A 20,402-nucleotide genomic window follows, 5' to 3' on the forward strand; every position below is an offset into this window, starting at 1 on the left:
AATTTAAACATTTTTTATTAAAAAATTCAATTAGGTAACAGACAAATCCTACATGTATGTAACCCCTCTCCAAAAAACTTTTGTTCTTTCCTATACATGTATGTTTGCAACTAGAACTGGGGAGGCGAGTTTGAGCAGATAACATGTTTGCCCCATCCCCTAGATATCTGTGTGATCGTTACTCCTTGACATGATCTGTCCAACTTCCTAGATAAAATACCGCACTCAGTAGGAACAAGGCCAACATATGGCGTCAGGTTAACTTTGATATTTTTCCTTTACCTCTGTGGGTCTCAAACATTTTCATCATAGTTAATCAGTACAATGCACACGGTACATGTAATGTTTAAATATTCTGTGAACAAATCATTAAAAGAAAACTCAGCTTGGTTAAAAAATATTATTATTATTTAGTCAAACGTTGGTTTTCTCAATCCCCCTTTTTTCACTTGCTCCGATATCGGTAAGGATTGAAAAAGAATGTATGAATAATTTATTTAAACCCAATTTTTTTCCCCCGTCACTATGCTGGAGAGAACAAACAAATAATATGTAAAAAGTGGCCCAAGAGAAGATAAGTCTCAGTAAAAGTTAAATCCTTCTCCATGGCATTAGGCGCATTAGGCCAGTGCTTATCCCCGGTTTCCGTGGTGCTAAACGGAAGAGAGTTATTGACTCTCCCTGGATGGAACACCAGTCCATAGCAGGTTATAACCCCCCAGCGTAAGCCGGTACCCAATTTCAGCTGCGTGAACTGAGACAATGTAGATAAAGTGACTTGTTTAAGTACACAACACACAACATCAAGTGACCACAGCGGGGTTTGAACCATCTTTCGGTTACTGGCCAACGTCTATGACCACTGAGCCATATGCTCCACTGATAAGTCCAACAGAGTCCAAAAAATTGTGACCCTATGTCTTAAGACTACGGTATACATGTAAACCGAAACGGTTTTCTCTGGGGGTTTTTAATGCAAGCAAAAAGCGTAAGATTTTTAAAATTCATTTTTTATAAACCAATAAAACACAATAAAGTAAATCTGTCGTAATGCAGTAAATTATTCATCTGTAATGAACACGTACCAGAAAAATAAAAACCAAACGCGAGTAAAAATGGCAGAAAACTCACTATATCACTATTGGTATCTACATTATATTGTATACCACTCGAGTTTTAGGAGGTATCAAATAAAAATATTCCAACAGCTATTTCAAACATTAAAAAGATAAACAACAGCAACAAATAATGCATTCCTTATTACTCTGTCTTAACTTTATAATTATTTCTGATAAGCAAATAAGTTATATAATACTTAAAAAAAATTATTTACATCAATATAAAATTCAATACAAAAAGATGGGAGTATCTGTATTAACTGAAAAAAAAATACATAATGTAAACAAGAATTGTAATTTCTTAAAGAAAAATAATAAATTGATTTTAATAGATTTGTATTTTCACAATGTCAAACGTTCTTAGCTTTTTTTGAAAGACAAATCTCATGCTGAGCAAATTCAACATCACAAAAGACCAAATAAAACCAAGTTGAATATTTACAAAAAAATCCTTCAAGTAATAAAACCCTTGATACAGCATACTGAGTATTCAAGCAGATATCAAACTAACAATGCCTATCAGACAGATAATATGAGATTCAATACCAAATAAATACGTTACGCCCATTCAAATATGCATAGAGTTAACTAATACCTGTATATTGTTATTGCTAAATAACAAAATTGCTTTTTGAAAAAGTACACACTGACAGAAAATAAATCTAACCTGTATACTTAGTACAGACCTATATAATACCTATATATTAATACTATTGTTAATTTTGTATAATTAGTACAATTATTTCCATCCCTTTGTTTGTCTTTTTCTGGTGGAATCATCACTCCCCTGTCCAAAGCTTATGAGCAGCCATTTCATGTACAGAGTACATTTTGAAAAATAATTTACTATCTGTTTAATCCGTCTCTGGATGCTCCATTTTCTTCTTGGAGCTGATCAGTAGCTTGGCTACCTCCGGATGTTCAAATCTCTCTGCCTCCTCCAAGGGAGTGAACCCCCACCTGTCAAATTGAGACAACTTCATAAAAAAGTCTTCATAACCATTTTTAATCATATCTTTTTGCTACAAAAAGCTGTATACTATTCATAAATATAATTCTTCAATTGGTCCACCTAAAGTGAATGCAACAAATTTATTCATTACAAAAACTGTGGAGAGAATTAATAGTCAAATAAAACATGATGAAAAATTAACATTCACTTGGGTACATGTATTAAAACAAGTTATAGTGACACGGGGGGGGGGGGGGGGGGGGGGGGGGGGGGGGCAATCTCTAACAAAGACCAATGATTTAACTTTCTGAACTGTTTTCTTACTAGACAGATAGAAGAACCTGTCTCACTACTATGTTTATGAAATGATTTCTAAGAAAACTTTTGCTGAATTTGATTTGAACATGTTGTTACCGCAAATGTCCTATTACACATATATACAGAGATGCCCCATATCAAACCTATGTCAACTTTTTGAAAATAAATTTTCCGCTAAATATCATACAGGGTAAATATTACATGTTTACAGTAATTAGACTGTGTTTCACCTGTCTTTGGTGTTCACGTTGACGTTACACATCTCTAACAGGAAGCGAACAGCTTGCTCTTGACCCTCCGCAGCCGCTACGTGTAACGCTGTTCTGCCATCGTAGTCTGCAATGTTCATGTCTAATCCAAGCAAATAGTACCTGCAAATAACAAGGCCAAGTTTTCCAGTCAGCTCAATTTCACTGTCTCACGTTCGACAAAGCGTAAAATAAGTTTCAATAAGAATTTAGTTTGGTCATAAGAAGTACAAAGTTATAATGGATTGTTAAAAACAAAAATAACTTGGAGATGATCAAGCAAGAAAAATTCAGACTATATATTATTGTGTTTTTACCTCCTTAATGCTGATACATCTCCATTGAAAGCTCCAAACAGAATGTTCACAACATCCTGAGAGAGTGTGTCTATTCGGAGGCGAGTGGGGTCCATCTTCTTCTCTGTATGCTTAAGATTGTCATAGTTATGGAAGTTGTAGACATTCACTAGTTCCTGAAAGTCATACACAAGTTTCATGGATTAACGGGCATAAATTTTGTTTATTCTACAAAGTATAATATTGTGATACACCTTATAATAATGATGGCAGAATCAAAATAAATCTTAAGAATTAATTGTTAAAATTTTCTTTTCATTAATATATTTTAATCTCTGTCTGAAGATTTACACCATTACGTAACACTGAGTTGAGTTTTATTTTGTTTAGCATCAGGTAGGTTTTTAATCATACTTCTACGGATTGGCAGATGTTAATGTATTTATTGTTTTGGTTTAATTATGTAGAAATTATCCACACAATGTGTGTGTATACATGTGTACATAGAGTTTCAGGATATTACCTGACAGAACTGGATGCCTCTACAGCTGTTACCCCACATATCTAGCGGCGGGGACCACAAACAGATGCCCATTATATTTGGCACCACCAACAGAACTGTCCCAGATACACCGGATTTAGCTGGAAGTCCAACCTACAAGAGATATATAGTACATGTAAATGAAACGATCTGAAACTGTTGGTCTTTGAATCAAAAGCTCACAGGTGGAAAATCTCCTTTTCACTAACAAATATGCACTACCAAAATATAGTTTGACAGAGTTGTCTTTCTTTCATTGAAAGCTTTATATGTAAATAAAGGAAATTTACAGTGCACAAATTTGTATGACATTATCAAAAATATATATAGGTTGAAATATAGAAAATATAAAATATAGGTGTAAGTTTGCCAAATGGAGCATTTGATAATGGTTCGTACCCTGAAAGCAAACTCTCCGGAGTAGTCATACATTCCACAAGAGTGCATCAAGGAGAGAGTGTTTCTAACGGCCGCTGAGTTGAAGACTTTCTCCCCCGTCATTGGACAGATCCCGCCATTAGCGAGGGTAGCAGCAATGACCGAGGCCGACTCACAAGTCACTTCAATGGAGCACAGCTGTAATACATACATGAAGATAAGAGTATATTTCTAAGTAATAAAAATATATATTTTTCATTTGAAAAAATGTGGATGTAAATACGGCACAATTAAGAAAATTTTTAGTCATTATGTTTCTGAGAATTAAATCATAAATATTTTGAGCCTTAAAGTTATTTACCATATGTTACCAGTAAACCTATAATAAAGAAAAACATGAAAAAGAAACTTACTTGGAAATAGAAGTCAAGCACCTCATGTAATTTTGTCCCTTCTGGGAAGCACTGTCAAATAAAGAGAAAGAATATCATACAGTCTAACCAAAGAAAACCCATTTTCACAACAACAAGCAAATGCATGGTACAAGTACAGAGATGATTTGATCCAGTTGGAGTGCACTGTGAAGGAAGCAAGGCTCTATGTGTTAATCTCTCGTACACCGTTAGAACTGAAACAGACCCGTGTTCAGCATGTTTTTAGCCATTGTCCCAGGTTAGCTCACTCCATCAGATTGCAGCCAGTACTGTGCACTACATGTATATGTATATTGTATAATAAAAAAACCTTGTTTTCTCTCATGTAGTACGCCAGGGCAAAATTTCTGTCTGCCGTTTCTCGTTCTGATAAAAATCTACAATAACGAAAAAATAGAACTGGATTAATAATTATGCCCCATTCTAAATGTAATGCTGAAAAAAAAAAAAAAAAAAATAAATATATATATATATATATATATATATATATATATATATATATATATATATATATATATATATATATATATATATATAATGCAAAACAGTTATTAATTATAACTCATTGGAAAACATTTAAAACTATTGTCCCAAGATAAGAGATAACATCTGGGAAACTGCTGCCCAAGGTCGTAAGATGAGGATTACAGTATCCTAGAGCTTTTCTCCCATCCAGGGGCAGTATGTATTATATATATCATGCCTGTTTGGGAGGGTAACAGTTGTAATTGACACCTCAAGAAAACCATTGTCAAACTCCGCTTTGGGTCGGTTGAAAATGTTTTTTGAGGGGTGTCATTTTCAACTGTTACCCTCCCAAACAGGGACTTTTTACTTTACTTTATTATACTGAATGTCTTAATTTGAAAGAAAACTTTACTGCTTTTTTCATATGTTAATGATGTGAATTCTACTTCAAACCGTACGTGCATAATTTATGCGCTTGTAACAATTCGTTGTATTACCCTTTGTCAAGAGTGATGCTAATGCTGAGGGTAATACATGTAGAATGGATTATTAACTATGTCTTAACCAATCATATTTCAGTATTTAACACGAAAGTATAATAAAGGTTGAATGTGTCCCTAGAAGACATGACACATGATCCATGATACCAAATAACTGCCCTTATTTTTACCATTTTCTAAGTACTGTGGAATCATTTAAATTCGTGGATTATGGGATTTTTGCTTATTTGCGTGATGTAATTTCAAGGCTGTGCCGGTTTTCAGTTTTAGTACGAAAATTAACTTTATCAAAATTTGTTCTGGTCGTGGATGTAAATTCGCAGGGGAGGGCTACCCACGAATACCACCAAAATTGGGCCACCACAAAATCTAATGATTCCACAGTACCTGGGGTAATAATTTAAAGATAAATACCTTGTAGTCATAAAATATTTTTTTTCTGTTGAAATGTTACGGTAATTACCAATGAAAATAGTTTTAAATGCTTAAGAGGGTACAGCACCTTTAGAATGTGTTTCATTACCGAAAGAATATTGAATTTACACTGAATATTGCATTTAAAAAAGGTTTGGAATTACAAATTAGCAAATTTTAATGAAATTTAGTGTTTGTTATGGTTAATGAAACAATGCTTGAAATATCAGTGACCAAATAAGCCCCTCTCCGTGAATCCACCTCTTCTGAAATATTGATACCGGTATACATTATATAAATAGTGCCTGTTTGGGAGGATAACAGTTGAAATTGACACCCCGAGAAAACCATTGTCAACCGACGCGAAGCGGAGGTTGACAATGGTTTTTGAGGGGTGTCAATTTCAACTGTTATCCTCCCAAACAGGCACTATTTATTTTGTTATACTGAATGTCTTAATTTTTAAGAAAATTTTTCTGCTTTTGAATAGGAATAACGTGAATTCTACAGCGAACCGTACGCACATAATTTTCGCGCATGTAACATTTTTTAATGTTACTCATTGCTAAGTGCGTTGCTAATGCTGAGGGTAATAGAAAATATTATTAACTGCGTCTTAACCAATCAGATTTCAGTATTTAACATGAAAGTATAACAAATACTAATACTATACTACATGTACATCTATGGTGCATTTGGTTACTTACACTGCATTGTTGAAAGATAGATGTTCACCTCCTGTCATTTTAGACAACATTTTGGTAGTCTGCAAAAAATTTAAATTACGGATAAAACAATTTTTTAAAACTTAACTATTATTGCTTTATTCACTACATGCAGTTCACCTATAGATTTAGATTAAGTACATGTGCCAAAATTGAAGACTGAAAGATAAAACTGATTTAAGAATGAGAGGTCCAGGAGTCACATCACACTCACCTAGTAGAGCATATATCTTGATTTTCAAAGACTTTCAAATTTTTCTCCACATATTCATAAGTTAAACATTGAGCTCCTTTTGTTCTTTAAGTTTTTGAGAATAAAATTTTTAAAGATTTTTTTCTATAGATTCACCCCTTATGTGGCCCCCAACTCATCTCTGGGAATCATGATTTAAACAAAATTAAATCTACACTACCGGAGGATGCTTCCACACAAGTTTCAGCTTTCTGGCCAATTGGTTTTTAAGAAGATGAATTTTAAAGATTTTTCTCTATATGACTTGACTTTAGCCTTTATCACTTCCCTATGGAGCAATGGCCACAGACAATTCTTTTTCACTCCCACTTCACTATACCGGTATATATCTATGTAAAAATTCAACCCACATAGTGGCCCTACCATAACCCTGGGATGATGATTTAAACAAATTCGAATCTACAGTACCTGAGAATACATCCACATAAATTTACAGCTTTCCTGGCCAAATGGTTTTTGGGAAGATTTTCTTTATATATTCCTGTGTAAAATTCAACCCCTATTGTGGCCCCATCTTACCCCCGGGGATGATAATTTGAACAACTTTGAATCTACACTACATGAAGATGCTTCTACACAAAGTTACAGCTTTTCCGAGCAACTGATTTTTGAAATTTTCTCTATATTTTCTTATGTAATAATATGCCCCCCCACCCTACCCCTGGGGATGGTGATTTCATGAAACTTAAAGCTACAATACCCCGAAGATGCTTCCGCCAAATTTTTAGTTTTTCTGGTCGAATGGTTTTAGAGGAGAAGATTTTTGAAAAAAAACCAACACATATTCAGTAATTCAAAATTATCTCCGTTTTAAGAAAGTATGACCCTTTATTTAAACAAACTTGAATCCCCTTCCCCAATAATTCTTTGTTCAAAATTTGGTTGAATTTGGCCTAACAGTTTTGGAGAAAAAGAAAAGATAAATAGGAAAAGTTAACAACAACAACAGTGAAGACAACACAATGATGACAGACAACAAACACATTTTTATCAGAAAATCTCACCTGAGCCTTTGGCTCAGGTGATTTAAATTTTTTTTTTTTTATTCTAGACACAGTTGGAGCTAAATAAATATTTTCACCCGTAAAACATTCCTTTAATGTCTTCCCTATTTGTTTTAGCTTATACATGTAGTTAGGCTCTGCTGAAAATATTAGTTCCTTAGATTCCGTTTTTCATAGGAAAAATGCAAAGGAAGATTGTCACAAATAAAAGTTAGTTTAGAGTATAGCAAAGAGATTACCCAGTCGAAGCGATCAGGGAGGGCTAACTCAGGTTTCAGGAGCGAGCTGACAATGATAGCTCCAGAGTTTATCATTGGGTTGTGTGGTTTCTCTGAAATAAGCCCAACTTCATACCTCAGATTTTGACAATAAAGCAAGGAATTGAATGATACAACATGTTTATTTGAGTCATTGCTAGTACATTGTAATGACATTCTCAGCATCAACAGAAAAGAATCGAACTGATCCAAAATTTTTGCCAGTTCACTTTTTGAATTGAATTAACTATTGTATGGAAATGTGGACATGCATATGGACAATTGGAATTTAAATTGAACCAAATTGATTGAAATGATATATCTTTCCATACTTTGATAATCCAGTGAAATCTCATTAAAGCTCCTCCCACTTGGCTCATGGCCGACGTATTTATGGACCCGCTCAATGTTGTCGTCATTGCTTTGCACCATGCAGTAAGTCAGGGGTTTACTGCAGGACTGGAGGGAGAAGGGAACATTGGTGTCACCACTGGAATACCTGGAAAACAAAAGTCATAAAATGTATGCATAACATTTACACACAGATGATTTCTTCCATGAACATTCTAATAGACAAGGGATTTAATGGTTGTCAAGACGTCAAACAAGAATGTGTTTTACAAAACAGCTCTCAACAAAGTTGTGAATCTTTTCAGTAAAGTGAAATGATTTTTAATGCACAAAATGAACTACAATTTACATTGGCAAAAGTATGTTTGACTGAAACTGAGAAATTTAATAGTCAGTTTCTTAAATAAGCAATCAATAATTTCAGTAAAAGGCAGATATTTTATTGAAGCATCCAAGCTGTTCCACGTTTATCTAAAAATTGCTAGCTGGCAAGTACTGTGTAAAGCAGCTTTACAACTAAAGATGTTACGTGCGAGTGAAATGTTCTTGAGGGGGATGTACAACAACAACAAAATTTCTGAACATATTTAAAAAAAAATCTTTGATGATGCATGTCAAAAGAGAGGATTGTATAATGAAATAAACAATGCATGTATCAGATATAAAGTCTATAATTATCAGACATGAGTGTTTTGCAGTTTATGTAAATCAAAGTAAATATTGTTTTCTCTTTGTCCTGAATATCAAGAAGAAAACAAGGCTATATTTCAATTGGCTATAGAAATTACTATTATAATAAGAAAGGGTCCCACTTATTAAAAATGTATATGATATGTACAGTGTACATATTTGCATGCATCACTGAGCATATACTGGCATAAAAGCCGTTGTTAGGAGTGACAGCATTACTCTGTGTTTACATGTATTACAGCCAAGGTCAATGCTGATGGCTAGTGGTTAATTATGATAATTTCAAGAAAAAATATACTTAGTCTAGTCTTAAATCACATTTTTAGAAAATAAGAGTGTGCAGCTCTATCTACAAAAAGAGAAATGTTAAAGCACTTCTTATGTGTAGTAACCCTTCAGAGGTGTCATATTATGTTACTTCCTTCAACGGAATCTACATAAAAATAAATAAGTGGGGAAATGGTACTTAAACCGACAGATTACGACTAGAAGTATATACTGTACACTTAGTGAATATACATGACATTTGTATATTAAACTCGATTCTATGATCATCCCTTAACGTAAAATCTATAGATAAATGATCTATAAAGTGTATTTATATGCATATATATACATGCACATTTATTTTCTTTTAAATTACATTTATAGAGAATCCTGGTGAGCAGGTTAATTCTAAAAAAAAATTCTTCAGGAATATTATAATATATAGGATTAATTTAGTATCAAATTTTTGATGCACAAATGTCTTAAAATAACCACTTGCTTGAATTGTCACTTGGTCAAAATAAACAATACAGCGCAATGAGTATATGTAATACAATATATCACTGCAAAAGAATATACACAGCTGTCACAGAACTTTTACTGCAAATGACAAATAATCATACATCTATTATATTGTCTAATGCAGGCATTTTTTTTCACTGCTGACAAGTTTAATTAACTTAGTTTGTGATCCATGCACTTGCAAGCAATCGTAAATACTACACACTGACACATCAGCAGTGTTCACTGACTGTAGAAATCATAGAATGGGTAAAAGTTCTCCGCAGTGTCCAAGTTCTATGGCAGATGAGAATATATTACATTCTACCTGTAAACACTTAGCAAACACATACTTAATATTACTTTTGGAACACAACAAAATGCTACACGGAATATGAACTTTGGACTCAGCTGTTTTTCACTTTGTATGAATATATTTAAAAATTTTTTTTTACCTTTGACCATCAACACTGCAAACAGACACTCCCCAGAAGTCAGGGCTATATCTGGCCAACTGTGGAATGTAGGAAGCCACCTGTTAACAAGGAAAATTATATTCAACTTTTCATTCCAATATTTTAAAATATCTCATGATATCTGATAAAAACCTCAGAGGATTGAACATTTATTAAACATGTATAAATAAGCGTTCCTACACATTTTTGGGTTTGAGAGAGAGAGAGAGAGAGAGAGAGAGAGAGAGAGAGAGAGAGAGAGAGAGAGAGAGCTCTTATATATATATACAGTGGAGCCTTATTTTTTCATTCAAACATCATTGTTTTCTATCAAATCATTGGAATAAGTATTTTAAAACCGTTAGGTATCCAGGTATTTGGTTGCAGGATCTCTGAAGTTCCACTGTACATGCCTAGAAACAGACTATCACCTACATTTCCGTTTGTGTTGTTCCGACAGTTTCTGTAGATTTTGTCAATCTCCTGCTTGAAGTTTTGCCATTCTGGAATGATGAAGTCATTTTTCAAGGATTTGCTGATGAGGATGATATTGTCTTGAATACATCTATAAAAGAAATCAAAATATTATCTCATGATATACAAATGGTGTTAATACATGTAATTCAATCTAGTTTTGGCTTGTTCCTCCTACTACTATAGCTTCCAAAGTACAACTTGGTAATACTAAACCTCTGACAGAAATGTTTCAATTCTGCCCTAATTCTGAAAAAAACTGATTATTCAAACAGAATAAAAACAAAACGATGGACAGCTTAAGAATCTGTTACATAAAGGAATCTGTTCAATAAGTAATGTACACATTTGTAACGGGATAATAATCTAAAATCTTTTTACTCTTTGAAGGTTTTTTTATCCACGGACAAGCCGCCATAGTAATCTGTGTTCTTTGAGTCATGGTCCGGCTGGTTTAACTGAAGAACGTTCTCAAAATTTGTCATACATTCTTTGAGTCGAGGATCTGTGTCTCTTAAACCAGAAAATGCCAGCATCTAAAATTAAAGCACAAACATTATACAGTGAACTAAAAGCACAGAAACTTGTTTCTGTGATGAAGTTTCCCTAGAGTATTCAGGGAAATATATGCCCATTTTATTTTTGTCCTTTTCACCCTCATTGTCAGCTGCCAAATTTAAGACGGCAAATTCCAATGTCTCAAATCATATCTCTTTCAACACGTCAACTGCGTCTGAGTGAATTTTAGGTGGGGAGAAACCATTTTGCAAGTGTAGAGGGGCAAAAAAACCAAACATGGGGCAAAAATATAACCCTGTATACTGAGTATAAATAATAATATGGGGAAAACTTCATAGCAGAAACAAGACTAGTGCTTGTGATTTAAAAATATATATTAAAATATAAGGACCAAAGTTTTTCAAAGGTTTATCATAAAAATTAAGACATCAGAGAAAGCTCAAAGATATTCAAATATAACTGATAGTAAGAGTAATTGCAGACATTTAATAAAGGAGTTTAATTTATTGTTCTTTAAATTACCATAGCTAAAAAAAATTACAAAGCTAATGAAACTGTGACTGTAAATGGTAATCAAAATATTCACTTTTAAAAAGGCTTTATACCGGTAAGCAAATCAAAATGATAACAGTGGCTTCATACTTTGAAAACTTTAAGCTTCAAACTACCACATCTATTCAATATTTAACTGAAAGATTATAATCAAAGTACACAGTTAAATTTTGCTTGTTAGGAAATATCTAATACATACAAATGAAACACTGGCATAGTAAGCTATTTTTAACTTACAGATTTAAATTTGGCGACAGATACTCTTCCATTTGGATCACTGAGAATTTCAAACAAACGATCCTCAAACTGGTCAATATTCCATTCTGCATCAGAGCTGAAAAAAAATAAGAAAACATATATTAGATTAAAGGTTAAATATTGAATCAATTTTTGGACACTCTAGTATTTTAGTACCTCTCCTCTTTTTCCCCTTGAATAACATTAATACTGGCATTCTTCATCACAGCATCACTTTTTTGAAAGGTACAATGATTTTAAAAAAAAGTTAGTATATCCATAAGCTCCAACTCCAAAACATTCCAAATAAATTTACCGGTAGTGTCTTATCCCAAACTTTTACTCTCCATTTAATAATAATATATGGGAGTCTGAATCAGACTTGTTTTTTCTCTATCTAAATTCATGCCTACATTGTAAAATTGACAGGTCTGATTTGTTTTGACATATGTACATATTTATTTTACTAGATCACCTGACCCATGGCAAAAGAGGTATTTGGTAAGACTACTGTTTTTCAGTGCAGTTAGATACATGTGGATGCCAGGGTTTATAATAATTGCCTTTCTGATCATGGAAAAGTAAGGGGTAGATTTTTAAGATATTTTAAAGCAATTTAATACAATTGAAGTATTAAATACACTGTAGTTCATGGAGAAGTCATCCTCTCTTTGCTCCTCCTTTGGAATGATTTTTTTCCACAACTCAATTCAACACTTTCTTGTTATCTACGCTATCTGTTACAGAATACATCTCTCTCTCATAAAAACCGAAGAACTGTAATTTTTTAAATTCAAAAAAACGCTTCCTTTTTAGCTGGGCTTTGCTTGGCTTAGCTAAAAGCAAAGTCCTGGCTGTAGGCATGTAAATTGCCAGTGTTTCTAAAAAACCGAAGAGCGTCGAAGTAAAAACTTACGTTATACCAAATATTTACCCAGAGAGTCATGTTTTGTCAAAGCCGATGTTCTTTTTTGTTGCAAAGAAATTAAGTGAGAAGTTTATTTGTTTAAATTACATGTTTTAAAAACAAGACTATGCATTTTGGGCACTTAAACAATGCGCATCAAAAGTCACTGGGACAAAAGTTAGTGATTTAACCACTTCTTTACAAAGCATTGATATTTGGCTGCACATTGATGAAATGGGGGGGGGGGGGGGCGGGGGGGGGGGGGGTCAATTTTATAACATTTGTTTCAAAATTTGGTCCAGTGTTGATTTTTATTATACTAGACAACCACATTTTTGTTGATAGCTGCTTACAAAATTTAGCATGTAAGAGAGAGAGAGAGAGAGAGAGAGAGAGAGAGAGAGAGAGAAATTGCCAGCCTTTACTAAACAATAGGCACAGCCATACATTAAAAGAGCCCGGCTTTCATTACTTCAGTACTTTGATTTAATACTTTATTCTAGAATATATATATATGCCTGATTTTTTTTTCATCCCTTTAGCCCTTGTTGTAAGCGGGAGATTTTTGGACTGGGCGGTATTCAAAAAATGTTTTAAATAGCTGTGTTTTTTTTGAAAAAGTATTTCATTTAAACCATGTCTGAGCGAATTTAGTGTAGAAGGGCAAAAAAATGTTTTAAATAGCTGTGTTTTTTTTGAAAAAGTATTTCATTTAAACCATGTCTGAGCGAATTTAGTGTAGAAGGGCAAAAAAATGTACCTGGTACATTTATCCTAATGTCTATAAATTACATCTTCCCAAGTCAAGGGTTTCTGAATTAATGAAATATATTGTTGAAATACCTTATTCGCCTAAGTGGGCAGCATAAAAATCATTAATACTTATTAGTCTATTGTTTTTCTTCAGACTGAAATGTCGAACTTCCATTGGTTTAAACATGGCATGTGACTGACGGATATATTTCTATGTCTGGCTGATTGGATTTATTTTCGGCAATATGGCCCATGCTTCGCCTACTTATCTCAACATTTCATAATATATTGTATTTAATACAGAAACCTTGTTTTGTAAGTTTTTAAAATATTTGGAGTACGGTAATTGCCCTCTGAAATTTTATTTAAATTAGAGTACTGTGAATTCCTAATTAGACGCGAGTAATTTATCCGTATAAAATCGCGTGAAGCACCCGTCGTGAATTTTAAAATCTCGCCTTTATTTTCTGAGAGTTGGGAACTATAATAAATATGGATAAACCTTCCGTGTTAGCGATTTTATATTCTCGCAATTTTATACAAAACAGCGTGATCGCGGAATTAAGAACTCGCGTAATATAAGGAATTTACAGTAGTTACCCTTTGAAATTACCTCACTTTGTTGTATCTATAGCAGAATAAAATAAAATGGAAGCGTCGAGATTTGCTAAAACCTCTGCAGAGGAAAGAGAGAAAACATATAAGTTCTGCTCCCTGACATATGTACGCTACATGTATTGTAGTCTAATTACATGCATCAATGCTTGCCCAAATGTACTTTCCTTTTTTCAACCAAATAATCGGTGAATCTGTAATTATGCAATATGCAGCTACCCTGATTACTCAAACAATAAATACACAATCTGCACAATGTCACAGAATTTCACAGAGGAATTTCACAGTTGATATTACCCAGGCTTAGAATTTCCCTGATATCAGCATGTAGTTTTAACATGCATGCAAACATGCATCAGGCTAATTTTCTTGTGACACAGAGATCAGACAATGACTTCCTCTGTGAAACATTAAGTTTGATTAACATAAAGGTAATTTTTAAACCTTTTTTTCAGACTATGACACTACAAAGTTTACCTAGGAATTGATCCAAATACTTAATGTTCATTCTGCTGTGAATAACACGTTTTGAGAGTGTCAAGTCAAAAAACAGTTTTCAGACAAACCCAGAGCTTGCATATATACATCATATCCTGGATAACTAAGGTGTTACTAAATTTAAAAAAATATACAAGGGGACATTTCTATGTTCAATTGGAAATCCCATTACATTATCAAACCTTTTATATACAGATAAATTATTCTTCCTCCTTTTTTTTTTTAATGCAACTCAAATCATATAGATATACATGTATGTACATACCAAACTTAGTATATTAGTTTCCATAATGTCTTCTTTTTTTGCATTTACTCTCAATATCTGAAGTTATCATAAATATGTAATATTAAGAACATGTATTTACTTTTGATTTTATCAACAGAGGGTTTTAAATTGTCAGCATGTGGAATTAAATATAGTTTTTGCTAAGTAAATCTTCTTCAAATACATTTCTAATCAATATTAGAATTAAGTGTCATTTTTTCTTCACAATATCAATTTAAGGTGGTATGGGGCACCTCCATATTGTGACATATTTCCAGGGTTTTGAAATCACTAATGAAATCATTGGCAAGTATAATTTTAAAAATGTTTTTATTTTCCTATATTTTTACCTAACAGTGGTTTAGAGTTTCATCTACCAAATGAATCTGAAGGTCATGAGTTTGAATCCTGCTGGGAGTGAATTCTATAACTTTAAACTTTCCAAAAATTTTTAAAACATATATTTTAAGGTCAAATATTGTAAAATGTGATAATTTTAAAATGGTGAGAGTATTGTGATTTTAATGTACTTTATCTACTTTATTAACAGATATTCCATGTACAGTTGAATTTTAATATCTCAAACACTAATACATTGAATATAATGAATATGTCAAAGTGATTTGTAAGTCCCAACCACTTATTTTAAAAGTATTTTACCCTTGATATCTCGAATACTCAGATATCGAAGTTTTTAAACGGCCCCATCTAGTTTAAGAAAACAAAGGTTGACTGTACTACCTTAATTCATAGGGATACTAAAATAAGATCATAGGGATTACAGTCTGATTAAAACAACCCCCATTCTCCTGACTGTAGAGATTCATGACTGGTAAATGAAGTGGACATAATTTTGGAATATTGTAACTGTGTGATATTCTTTGACAAATCTACCTTTTTCTTAACAATTAAAGTTATTCCTAAAGTAACATTAAAAAACTCCTTGACTATGCACTGATAGTCATTTACACAACCGTGCTGTACCTAACATATTTTGCATTGACTTTGGTTTGTTGAAGCCTGGATTCAAACCCGCAACCTAGCGATAATAAAATTAAGAGTAATATCATTGAGCTACATTATTTATAAAGGGAGAATACTCAAAATAGATACATTAATTTGAATAGCTTATCCGCACAGAATATCGGATTGGTTTTATTTTGTTTTATCCTGCAACTACCCCTTGCATTGACCGAATAAAGATAACCCAATAAACCAAAGCTATATTCGGTCAATGCCCCAATATAGCCTTGTGCATTTAACCGACGTTCAAATGCATTGAGACGTCATCTTTCTTGTTTCGTTTACACAATGGCATCATGGTCTCAACTGCAGATAAGCAGCGAAATTTGTCAAAAAAAAGCAAGCAAGAGGTGGAAAATGTGATACTATATCTTGCAGGATAAACAAAATACATGATCATAACTGTCTTGAAATATAAGCAATATTTGGGCTCGGGTCAAAAACGTGAAAAAGGCTTGGCAAGCCTCGTCCTCTGCCGCGTTTTCTTACCCTCGCCCAAATATAGCTTATTTTTCAAGACAGTAACCATTTAATTTTTATTTCTTCCCTGTGCTTAACTATTGTTATATTTTTATTGACTCATATTCTGCAGTTTTTTATAGCTATCAATTAGGAGTTAGGTTTGCAAAATTTTTTAATAATTTAAATTGGTTCATCAGTTGAATGTTATGTTTCCAATTAATTCTGTTTAAATATAAATGTACACCTGTGTGAATTGATATATCTTTTGATCAAAGCAAGCTGGTCCTGGTATATTTGCACTTTGAAAGATAATTAAATGACAGATGAGAATTTGGAAAAACCTTAGGTAAATTTGTGATTGTGCACCAATTGTCACCTATGTTAATGCATATATTATTCATTTTTTATTTATATATTACCAGTATTTCTTCTTTGTTGTGCTTGATTTGTACAAGTATATAAAGTCTATAATTTGTCAAATATATAAATATAGTTAAAAAGATAACATTTAAAATTATATCTTTTTTCCATTTGATCTGATACATGCATCTCAATTGTTGCCCTGTCATAACTTTATTCTTCATCATTTCACCGAAACTTGGTTCATTCATTCATTATTTCATTTATTCATTAATATTCCAAATATGTTACTGTCTCGAGGGATAATAAACTTGATATGTAGTCCTTATAGCCAAATGTGTATAATTATACTAGTATTTGAGGCATTTGATTTGGATTTTGTCATTTCAGCACATTATTACTGCGGCCAGCCATACACACAGACCCTCATTGATTAGCAGAATATCAAGGATTCTTTTTCATTAGAGCTTTTTTAAAAAGCGTGTCATCTTAAAAACCGTCACAACTCCAAACTGATATAAATTATCAAAGAAATTTCAATTCTATTTTAGGCATAGCAAATGATTAGTCTGCATTACTCAGCATACCATGCATTTAGCATTTTTTCAGAAGGTGTTTAACATATTGTTATCAAATGCAATTGTGACAAGTGTATCATTTTTCATATGTCTAAAGTATGTAAACAATGTAAATAATTGACAATGCCTATTTCCAGACTACATGAAAATGGATCCAAATCACACCCTATACCCAGTAATTTGTTAAATCTACCCTTAATATAATATGAATTCAGCATGCACTTTTTCCCAACCTCACTAAAATATAAAAATATTTCCTACATGTGTTCCCTTAGAGTCAATTAACAGTAAGAAGTAGTTAAGCTAATCCAAGCCAGCCATATTTTGAAAAGTCAATGTAAGAGATGTTTTTGGTTGAATAAAACCAGCATTACATTATCTACACTTTGCATTTGTTTGAGTACACGGACACAGTGACATTTCATTTAATGGCACTTTCTGTCATTATTTTCTGGCACATTATAGGGATTGAAAAAAAAATACTGCTTTTAAAAGATAGCTATGCTGCAGATTTATGAAAAATAAATAAATAAACAAATAGCAAATGCAGGTAAATAAATGGAAATAAATACTTAAAGCTATGAGAAGCATCTAGCTAAAATCTGTAGGGATGAATTCAAATGCAACATTCCTAGATTGTTTTGATCATTATTCAACCTTAGTCTTTACCAAGTCACTGTTTACCTTACTTTTTGATGATTTTAAACCAAAATTATTTGAAAGTCGCTGAGAACACCTCACCTCATTTTTCAAGTATTTTGCAATATGCAAAATTCCCACGGACTTTTTAGATTATTTGTTTTGTATTGAAATCTGGCAATTATTAAGCTAGCTAAATAGATTAATATATCTTGGTGCATGTGCAGTGCATTAATATATACTGGTGCATGTGTGGCATTAATAAATATTGGTGCAGACTGAAAGTATAATTTATTCAAATGTTGCACTGAGCACTTTAGTGTAGATACATGTAACTCTGTTTATCTGTGAATATCTGCAGATGAATACTGCATGTACATGATTGTTTGTTAAAACCCTTTTTTCTCAAACATTTTAGAGAAATGGTTACTCAGCAAGAATTTCCCAATTAGACATTGACAAAAGTGGGGAAATAACTTGGACAGAAAAACATGTCATAAGAAAAGATTATCTCCCTGCGAACAGGGCCTGACCATTCGAACAAAGTTAAATCCCTATCATTAATAAATCATGCTTAACACGTAAATCTGTTTTGGTTGAAAATAACCTGCTGGTTTTAATAAAGGAAAAATAAGGCAGATTACCAGGTATACTCTGTCCCAAGTTTTTGCTTCCACAGCTTTTTGATTGATATTTCAATAATAGTAAATACCTTTGTGCTCAAACTATGTTCATCCACTAATATGAAAAAAGTCTAGATTATCTGTTTTAAAACGCCCCCTCTACTGCTTCAGGTTTCAATACACATTCCAAAATTGAAAGTCTACGGAGATTTTGCATTGCATCAGCCATTAATAAGCCCGGATGATAACGTTAAAAAATTGTGCGATGTATTCCGAGTGTATTCCGAATGGAGAAAAGATGTAAACATTTCCCATTATAAATCTCCGTAAGAAAATTGTTTTTGTTCCTGTGAACTTTTATGAGTGAAAAGGATAATTGTTCAATGAAGATATCTTGGATATATTCCCTTTCATCGATTTCAATTGTATTTATTTCACAGGTATGTGTATTTTAATTAAAAATCATCAAAAATTGATGGAAGCAATAACTTGGGACAGACCATAGTAGACCCCATTGATCAGAGAAGCTCACAAGCTTACAGCTCAGGTGAGCTAAAAAGAGGATGTTTATAACCTTTTTTTCTATAAGAGAACAATCTTAAGAATTAAGAAATTTGAGATATGAAGGTTAACTGAAGGAACTGTTGTCATGATTACACAAAATTTCACATGACAACCTAGATTTAATTAATTATAGTGTAAAATAATAGTACTGCATTTAGTATGTCCCATAATCCAGCATCAATCACATTATTTAATATATCAAAATTGTAAAATATGTCTCTGCCATGATGAAAAAAAAATAACACTAAAATATGTTATAACGTTACAGCTGTTATATCTCAACTGTAGTGTATCATGCTGTACAATGTACATGTATCCTGTCAATGAACATGGTGAATACTCACTGTTCTACATGCTGTAGAGCTTCGTGTACAATACTGCTGATGAAGCGAACATGGAATCGATGGACTTGGTTGGCAGGATTGAGGATCGACGAGGAAATTCGACTGTAATAATGGGCTGGTGTTCTTCTACATAAGGAGGGAACCGCATGGAACAACCTCTCAAAGTTTGTTCCTGAAATTGTCAGACTTCTGTGTAATAATTTTAAGTCACGAAGGTATTTATACATCGGGATACCGCGAAGACGAGCAGTCGGCTAATACCGTGAAAAACAAAAATGTCTGTGTACAACGAAACGCGTCAACAAAAGAAAAGCAACCCTTTTCTAGAGCTCTTTCTTATCATAACACGTAACGTTATGTATTAAAATCCAAACTCCTACAAATAGCTTACACTCCTTTTTCTCTGAAAAGACCCTAAATTACTGTTACATGCTAAGTCGGACTCCAATGTCAACATAAACTCGATGAGTATTAAATATCCGGAGGTGTGTATACATTGCAGGATTGTGATTGGCTAAAATACCAGGAAAGATAACTCTACACATCAAGTTGGAAGGGGGGGGGGTATATTATTTCTTCTACCCTTTCGCGTATGTGTATACCGGGTTATCAAGTTATTTTCACTTTCTCGATTACGATATTAAAGCTGAATTTCCTGTATGTTTTGTTTGCATATTCCTTTATCTATGCCCTAGAATATCAAACCATTAAGTCTATTATAACAAATCAATTAAGGAACATTAGACATTGTGTCAAAAGAATCTGGGGGAATAAGCCGTTGCAAATGCACACGACCTTCTCATACCTCTAATAAGAAGT

General features: G+C 33.0%; 1 protein-coding gene across 2 annotated transcripts; it reads right to left on the bottom strand.

The window, feature by feature from the left end:
- Positions 1-989: 989 nt before the first annotated feature.
- LOC105333635 (glutaminase kidney isoform, mitochondrial) lies at positions 990-20,071 on the bottom strand. Of its 2 annotated transcripts, none has more exons than XM_034447861.2 (15): positions 19,584-20,071; positions 11,953-12,049; positions 11,026-11,180; positions 10,606-10,735; positions 10,171-10,250; positions 8,239-8,405; positions 7,889-7,980; positions 6,375-6,433; positions 4,596-4,662; positions 4,265-4,315; positions 3,873-4,049; positions 3,456-3,587; positions 2,954-3,108; positions 2,619-2,759; positions 990-2,078 (listed from the first exon to the last, which is right to left on the bottom strand). In XM_034447861.2, exons 1-15 carry the CDS (start codon positions 19,808-19,810, stop codon positions 1,973-1,975), a joined length of 1,836 nt encoding a protein of 611 aa, XP_034303752.2. In that variant the 5' UTR covers positions 19,811-20,071; the 3' UTR covers positions 990-1,972. The 2 variants fall into 2 exon arrangements, with proteins under 2 accessions (XP_034303752.2, XP_034303760.2); XM_034447869.2 differs by lacking the exon at positions 19,584-20,071 and adding an exon at positions 12,130-12,288.
- Positions 20,072-20,402: the final 331 nt, after the last annotated feature.

This window comes from Magallana gigas, chromosome 5 (genome assembly GCF_963853765.1).
Source record: "Magallana gigas chromosome 5, xbMagGiga1.1, whole genome shotgun sequence".
In the NCBI taxonomy this organism is placed as follows: domain Eukaryota; kingdom Metazoa; phylum Mollusca; class Bivalvia; order Ostreida; family Ostreidae; genus Magallana; species Magallana gigas.